This window comes from Cyprinodon variegatus, unplaced genomic scaffold, assembly GCF_000732505.1.
Source record: "Cyprinodon variegatus isolate N-32 unplaced genomic scaffold, C_variegatus-1.0 Scaffold1499, whole genome shotgun sequence".
NCBI classification, from domain to species: domain Eukaryota; kingdom Metazoa; phylum Chordata; class Actinopteri; order Cyprinodontiformes; family Cyprinodontidae; genus Cyprinodon; species Cyprinodon variegatus.
Genome location: NW_015151952.1, coordinates 14,050 through 22,483, shown reverse-complemented (window position 1 = coordinate 22,483; position 8,434 = coordinate 14,050). Strand labels below are relative to the sequence as shown.

The 8,434-nt window shown below is 40.1% G+C and overlaps 1 protein-coding gene across 3 annotated transcripts in view; it reads left to right on the top strand.

The window, feature by feature from the left end:
* Positions 1-82: 82 nt before the first annotated feature.
* polk (polymerase (DNA directed) kappa) overlaps positions 83-8,434 on the top strand; it is a 10,399-nt gene continuing 2,047 nt past the window's right edge. For 2 of the 3 annotated variants that reach the window (XM_015403438.1, XM_015403436.1), the window contains exons 1-12: positions 236-498; positions 881-1,000; positions 1,073-1,225; positions 1,720-1,851; positions 1,933-2,083; positions 2,709-2,900; positions 3,592-3,716; positions 4,222-4,388; positions 4,475-4,507; positions 4,599-4,695; positions 6,152-6,323; positions 7,184-8,128. In XM_015403438.1, coding sequence (XP_015258924.1) covers positions 373-498; positions 881-1,000; positions 1,073-1,225; positions 1,720-1,851; positions 1,933-2,083; positions 2,709-2,900; positions 3,592-3,716; positions 4,222-4,388; positions 4,475-4,507; positions 4,599-4,695; positions 6,152-6,323; positions 7,184-8,128 — 2,413 coding nt within the window. In that variant the 5' untranslated portion in view covers positions 236-372. Of the gene's footprint in view, positions 195-235; positions 499-880; positions 1,001-1,072; positions 1,226-1,719; positions 1,852-1,932; positions 2,084-2,708; positions 2,901-3,591; positions 3,717-4,221; positions 4,389-4,474; positions 4,508-4,598; positions 4,696-6,151; positions 6,324-7,183; positions 8,129-8,434 lie in introns of those variants that run through there. The other variant, XM_015403437.1, reaches the window with a different exon arrangement.

Genomic DNA, 8,434 nt, shown 5'->3' with positions numbered 1-8,434 from the left:
GCAATAATAATAACCATAGCTTATTAATTGTGAGTCATGTTAAAATGATTGTTTTCAGCTCTGTTTCCGACTTCGTCGATGATGACGTACGCGGAAGTGCCGCCAAAACCGCCTTTGTCATTATTTTTAAACATGTAGCTACATAACACCGGCAACCAGCAGAAGAATAAATATTGTTCCTACTCTTGAATCAGGTAAATGGTTTTACAGATTGAGATTGTTCGACTTATTTTTTTTGAGGATTTAACTAGCAAAAGGGATACAGAAAGTACTAAAGTGCTATGTTTGTATTTAGACGATAAAACAAAATTTAACCGATCCGACAAGTTGGACAAGTTACAGAGTAGAGTTATTGAAACAACACAAGGCAAGATGGAGAATGCAGGATCGACAAAAGAGGAGAACCTCCTTTCTAGAATAGCGCTGAATGACAACAAGGCTGGGATGGAGGGACTTGACAGGGACAAGATAAACAAGATCATCATGGAGGCATCAAAGGTAGGAACCCCCACACATCTGATACCAGAGCTTCTTCATATGTTCATATTCACTAGCAGATAAACACCCGAGTTAATGTAAACAACTAGGATTACTGTAATAAAACTTGTCCTTTGTTTATAAAATATTATAATATAGGGCTCAGGTTCCTGAGTATTTATCTTTGTAATTTTATTTCTTATCCCCAAAAGTTCCTTCTTTCTGCCTTGTTGATACCATAGCATAAGCATTACCTGCATGCAGATTACAAAATACATTAAAAACACTTCAAAAACTTAAATTTGAAAGCAATATATAATTTTGACTTGTATTATTGTGTAGGAATCTGGTATTTTATTTCTAATGAGGCATGATTGCTCTATTTTTTTCCTTTCTCCTACAGGGTTCCAGGTTTTATGAGAACGAGGTGAAGAAAGAGCAACAGGTGAACCAGCGAATTGAGAAATTGATGCAACAAAAGGCTCAGATCACAGATCAGCAGCTAAAGAAGGCACAAACACAGGTTAGACATTATACGGGACTTATGTGTAGAGTTATTCTCATTTGATGAAATAACAAAAACATCTCTGTTTAGGTGGAAAAAATGGCTTCTGAGCTTGAGAAAACTCGTGATCTAAGCCGAGTGATTGTACATGTGGACATGGATGCCTTCTATGCAGCTGTAGAGATGAGAGACTGCCCTGAGCTGAAAGACAAACCCATGGCTGTCGGATCCATGAGCATGCTGGTAGGTATAGGTGGAGTAATTCCAATATGTCTCGTCCCTAATTGTCTAAAATCCCAATTTTTTTTTAAGTTTTTTTTTTATTTTATTTCTAACCAGGTTTGAAACTTCCATTCCAAAGCAATGGGTCATAAACTAATGTAGTGCTTGAATTATACTTTGCAGTTTAAGTGAGTAATTGACAAATTAAAATAAAAATCACTAACCTACAGGGTTCTTTTCATATTCTTAAAGGGAATTAAATGGTGAGAAGCTCTAGTTGTTATACAGAGAGAAGGAAGAAGGTGCATTGGTCATATGACGGCAACATTTTACCTTTTTGTCTGAGATTTGAAAACCGTTATCAAGCTGTGGGGAAGTTTTCTCTTTATAGAATAAAAAGCTGCTCAGAGTTGGTGGGAACATGGGTGGGGCTAAATAGAGGTGCAACACTAGAACAATAACACATTTCTGTCTAAAAGTGAGCAAAGCAGTTTATAACATTTTTACATTTTCAGTCGACATCGAACTACCACGCCAGGAAATATGGAGTCCGAGCAGCAATGCCTGGCTTCATTGCAAAGAAACTTTGCCCCAGCCTGGTGATCGTTCCTCTTAACTTTGACAAATACAGAGCCGTGAGTGAGGAGGTAAGAGCTAACCAATTAAAGTACATTCCTATCGGGGATTTTATGACCCATGAGGAGGTGCTCATGAATTTTATCTTTCAGATAAGGGAGATCTTTGCCGAATATGATCCTAACTTTCAGCCAATGAGCCTGGATGAAGCCTATTTAGATTTTACAGATCACCTGGAGCAGAGGCAGAGCTGGCCAGAGTCCTCACGTACGCACCGCTACAGATCCGGGAGCAACACGCCAGGCAGGATTTTATTACATTACATTGCTTTACAAAGGATGCACCTCACTAATTAGAAATATTACTTTAAAGGTGATTTACTTCAGCAATAAGACCTGATGCACCTTCTTAATGATAATAAACCCCAAACTCTGTATTCGAAAAATTGAATATTAAATAAAATAAACATAAAAAATTATTATAGTTGTCCCACTATGTGTATACTAAGCAGTTAGTACCTAGTTGAGGCTCCTTTTACATAGATTACTGCATCAATGCAGCGTGACATGGAGGCCATCAGTTGCTATGATATGTATTTTCATTCTCCTGATAATACTCCATAGATCTGTGGGGTTTCAGTCATGCCAGTTTATTGGTCAGACATGCAACTCTTGAGCACACTTTCTTTCCCATTCATCTCAAGACTGATTTTATCTTTTGCTTGTTCACCTTTCTCCAATCTTGTTTTCCTTACACTATTCCTTCTATTTAATTTGCTGAATAAATTTATAAAAAAAGAAACATAAAAAACTGTTTTAATGACTTTCTATTTATTCAGATGCACCTTTATTATTTTGATAGGTAATGATACACTTCTTTTATAGACCTGAATCCCCTCTCATCTTGGTTCGTAATGTCTTCCTTACAGCTGATAAGCAGCTTGAGCCTCGTCAGAAAGACGAAGGGACAGACCTCTCCCCGATCCTGTTTGAGGACAGTCCGAGCTGCTCTGAAGAGGATGCAGGCGGTCCCTTTGAACTGTTTGGGACATCTGTCGAAGAGGCTGTAAGAGAGATGCGCTTCCGTATTGAGCAGAGGACCACGTTGACAGCCAGCGCAGGTGAGAGGGAAGCAAATACAGAGGTTCCAACATGTTGCCACAAAAACTTCCTGTAGTTTGACTTTTTTTTTTAGTAAGATGCAGAGAAATTGTGAGATTGGTCTTTGGTTTTCCCAGGCCACATGGAGGTTGGAGTAACATAGCACTACCCACCTCCCATATATTGCTGTGAACTCTTATTCATTTGCCCGAAACAAGGCTATTTTACCATTCCCATAGTGGTAGATTTGACCGGTATAAATCTGGGAGCAATATCATTGCAGCCCATCCATCCATTTTCCGTTACGTTTATCCCTGCTGGTGCTGCGAGGGTTGCCTATCTCCAGCTGTACCCCGCCTCTCGAAAAATGGGTTGACAGGTCACCAGTCTATTGCAGAGCAACAAACAGAACAAAGAACCATTCATTTATACACACACACACATGAGGAGAAATTAGAGAAGTCAATAAACTTAACAGTCATGTTTTTGGACTTTGGGAGGAAGCCGGAGTACCTGGAGAGAACCCTTGCATGCACTGGGAGTACATGCAAACTCCAGGAATCAAACCTAGAACCTTCTTGCTGCAAGGCAGCAGTGCTACCCACTGCACCTTTGTGCAGCCCATCATTGCAGTCCATATTCTTTTAATCATTAAGAAGATTAGGGACGCCTTTTTCCCTATTAATCTAAATCTTTTGTTCCATCTTCTAGGAATCGCTCCTAACATGATGCTTGCCAAGGTGTGCAGCGACAAGAACAAGCCCAACGGACAATACAGACTGCCCCCCACCAGAGAGGCGGTCATGGACTTCATCCAGAAACTTCCTGTCCGCAAAGTAAGGCAAAGATCACCCATACAGTAACCCAACTAGCTGTGATCTTGAGTTTCATCTCGACATATGTGAGGGAAACTTTGTAGTGTTTTGAAGGACAATCACTTTGTTGTTTACACATCAATGCTGATCAGATAAATGATGCAAATCTTTCGGATTTCCTTGCTCATCTGCTGTCTGATGATTTGCTATTAAAGTGATTTAATCAGTGCATGATTAGCTAATTACCCCAAAATATTACAGCAAATATTAATCTTTAAGTTGCAGTTTATAGGTACCCACATCAAAATTTAACACATAGATGTGATGTTTTTTCTCTGGGCTCGTCTTTGTTACCAGTTGCAAAAGAGTATTTATTTCTTGTTTATATGAAAGGCTTACGGATCTTGTAGATTTCCCTGCAGATCTATGAATGTAGAACACTACAGGATCTCAGGGTTGCTCAACTTTGGCTATAGCTCAAGTGTTATCTTAGTCAAAACTGTGTAACACTGTATCGTCCGCTCAGGTTTGCGGGATTGGGAAGGTGAGCGAGAAAATGCTGAACGCCCTGGGCATCACCACCTGCTCTGATCTCAGCAAGCAGATGGCGCTGTTGTCATTGCTGTTCTCTGAGACGTCTTGGCATCATTTCATCCAGATTTCTCTGGGTTTGAGCTCCACACACATACCCAGGTACTGAACTGTATTTAATGCAAAAAAACAAAACAAAAAAAAATCTTTGATAGAAGCTCATTCTTCCTGTTCTTATCTCCATACAGGCATGAAGAACGAAAAAGCATAAGTACTGAAAGGTAGGCTTTTAAATAGATGTCTATTTTCTGTTAATGTGAGTCATGGATTCTGTGCCTGTCCTTTGATTTTAACTCTGACCTATGTTGACAGGACATTTAAAGAGCTGAGTAAACCCGAGGAGCAGTTTTCTTTCTGCAGAGAGCTGTGTGAGGATCTAGCAGAGGACTTGAAGAAAGAAGCTCTGAAGGTTTGGAACAAGACCTTCTCTTTTGAATTATTCGATCTTCTGCGCTCATTACCTTGATATAGTGATGCTCAGTAAAAATAGAATAGAATAGAATAGAATAGAATAGAATAGAATAGAAAATCCCTTTATTGTCCCACAATGGGGAAATTGTGTTTACAGCAGCGGAAAGATTATAGAAAAAATGGTCTCAGAAATGTGGACCTTAGAAAAATGTATAAGAATAACATAACAATGAAGAGTCATAAGATACACAATAAAATACTGTAAAGTGTTTTAACAATATAAAACTGTGCACCTGGAGAATAAATAACCAATATACAACTATGGACATTTTAATAGTAATGGATATTTGAAAATAGCAGCAACATCAGAGATTTGCAAAATAAAAGCAGCAGGTTATTCAACTGACTAAGGTAGAAACTGTTCAAAATCAGCATGACTTTAAGAACTTATTGAGGTTGTTGGGAACAGTGGTGGTTATAGAGCCTTACAGCTGCTGGGAGGAAGGATCTGTGATAACACTCCCTGCTCCCTAAAGATATGAAATACCTTAGAATAGGGCTCACAAAAAAATAACTTAATTTGTATATTTTTAGTTATGCCAACTTGAGGAGCAGGTAATGGCTGTCTTTGCTTCAGCGTCCAAACCACAACCTTTTGGACTTATTTACTGTCTTCCCACACTGCTTATTGTGTCAAAGAGGCGGGTGTAGAATCTAAATGTATTAGAATGACAGCTTACTGTGATTATGATTTCAATAAAGGACATATTTCATTGTCTTTATCATTCATGGCAATTTAAAGTTGATATATCAAATACGTAATGGATCCATGCAGACTGCTGCAGTTGCAGTTTTGCAAACATTGATTTTACAGTTACAGTCCCAATTCAACATGCCGTGCAGCTCTAAGAGATAAACATGGGTTCTTGTTTCACTTCATGATAGCTTGCAGAGAAAAAAAGGGTAATTTCAGATCAATAATTATTCGATGGCTCTTTTGTTGTACAATTAGTAATAAAAGGTGCGATTAAAACTCAATTCCAGTCAAAATCTTGTAAAGATGCATGAAAAAACATGACGTTTTCGGGGTCTGCCCCAAGCATCCCTTCAGCTCCAAACCAAATCTTTTTACATTTACCGTGACCTGTCCGTTTCTTTTACAGAAACAGCTATCACCCCCCTGCCTGAGTCCCTTGATAGCAAGAGAAAATAGAGGAACATTAATGAGACAGCAGGGGCTACTATCAGCCTCAGAACTTCCCCCCTGGAGTCGAAAACATTACGATGAAAACTGACAAAACGCACACTGACAGATCTGTCATTGATATGCCACATTAGACAGATTCCCATCTCCTCCTTTTCCAGCACCTTCGGAAGAGTCCTGTTGATCATACTGCCACAGCAGAGAGATTTGTTAAGCGTATTTCCTTCTTTTTTTCTTTGTTTTTTTTAAGGGTAAAACGGTCACTCTGAAGCTAAAGAATGTGAACTTTGAGGTGAAAACCAGGGCACAGACGCTCCCCTATGCCGTGGCCACAGTGGAGGACATCTTTGCTGTTGCTAAAGACTTACTGAAAATGGAAATAGAAAATGAAAGCCCTCAGCCACTCCGACTGAGACTCATGGGTAATTAAATTACATTCAGCAGCACAAATGACAAATCGATTGCCAAGCTACTTAGAAATCTAAATGATCTGTCCAAAGCTGCATACGGGAGATTTTAAAGCACTCAAACCTCTTGAACTTTTTTAGTTTTTAGCCACAAACAGACCGACACAAAGGATTGCAGGATGGTGAAGTGGACGATCTTTCACTTTCTTTTAAAAAAAAAATATAAATCTGAAAAGTGAAGCAGGCATTTGTGTAAAACCCTACTCCTTTTAGACAAATGACACTTGTTTGAGGACCAGAATGTTTTGTACAAAGAGGACAGGTGGTTTAAAAGGGGTGTGAAGGAAGCCATTTATGTTAAAAAAGAAAAAAACAAAATTAAGCAGAGGGCGAGGACTCGGGTATCAGCTCTCAAAAACCTATAACACAGCGACTGAGTTGATTCCTTCCCACTATCACCTCAGTCCTCATCGCCATGTAGGTGATCAAAGCATCACACCTTTACACCAGGCCAATAATGACCCTAATGGCTCAGTCAAAGTCCAGACAAAACCATTTCAGAATCTGTGGCAAGGATAATCAAGTAATGGCTTAATCCAGCCTGACTGAGGCTTTAAAGCGGGTAGTTTTAAGCAGGTGATAGAAACAAACCCCATTAGACCACATGCTGTACATGCAGCAGAAGGTATCAGAGGCATCAATAGAAATGCATACAAAACATTTAGAAATCAAATCTGTCCAAGTTTGTGTAGTTTTTTTTTTTTTTTTACTCAAAAGCTAAAAAAAACAAACCCAAATGATTTGAATACATTTAAAGGCATTGTACTTGGGTTTCTTTCTAAAGATTTTCTGATTAGTTCCCTTTGTTCTCACAGGTGTTCGGATATCCACCTTTGTTAGCTCAGATGACAAAACTCCGATGCAGAAAAGCATCATTAGCTTTCTTCAGCCAGGCAAGACAGACTGCGGTCGTCCTTCCCAAATAATGAACCAAATTGCAGTAGAAGGTAATTCATGTGATCAGTCCATCCAGACATCTCAGTTTGTCCATGATCCACCAGCGAAGAATGGTCCGAAACAAAGCAAGGCTTTGTGGAGGAGTAAGCAGAGGCCCCCTGGAGAGGAACCACAGCAGTCTTTCTTTCAAAGAGCTCAGGCCAACAGACTACAAATCCAGGCTGCAAAAGCAACTTCACTGGATGAAGGATGTGATGTTCCTCTGATTACCTCTAACAACAGGGCAGAGTCATCGAAACAAGCAAACACAATTGAATGTGCAGTCCTAGATTCTGAAAATGTCCAGACTTTGCAGTCTCATGCATCCATGTCAGGTTGTTGGGCTGTCACAGAAACCCTCACATGTCCTGTGTGCTTCAGGAAAGTGGAGACCGCTGATCTGAATGTCTTTAACGGGCATATAGACTCCTGTCTCAGTGACGCTGCAAGGAAGGAAGACTCAGACTCTGAGTCGGACCTGAATCCAGAAAATCACCGCCTAAAATCTGTAGTTGCACCCGAACAGGAGAAGCAGTTTGATTCGAGCAGAGCATCACCTCAAGAAGGACAGCAGACCTTGAAGAACGATTTGGATTCACCGATTAAAGCTGGCAGCAAGCCTGGGGCCCTTCCACAGCAGTCACCCCACAGTGATCGCCCCCCCCTTACCTGCCCCATATGTCAGCAGATCCAAGAGACGGACGACCTCGCCACCTTCAACCACCATGTGGACCTCTGCCTCAATCAGGAGGTCCTGCATGAACTCGGAGGTCAGGTGGCATTTTCTGGAAAACACCCTGCTGTTAAAAATAACCAAAACATTGGTAAGAATGTCTACTTTAATTCACTTCTCATAGCTTCAAACCATCTTTTCTTTACCTGGTTATATGATCATGTATTTGTAACCTGGAAAAAAAATGAAACAGGACAATCCTTGGGGTTCCCATGTGTATAAACACAATGCCAGGGGAAGACAATGAGCATGGAGCAGAAATCATTACTGTCAATCAATTCAGAAAGTATTATAAAGAGCAGTTATCATACTGGGTCAGATCCCAGCAGCTAAGGTCAGCCTTCCTTCCTTCCTTCCTTCCTTCCTTCCTTCCTTCCTTCCTTCCTTCCTTCCTTCC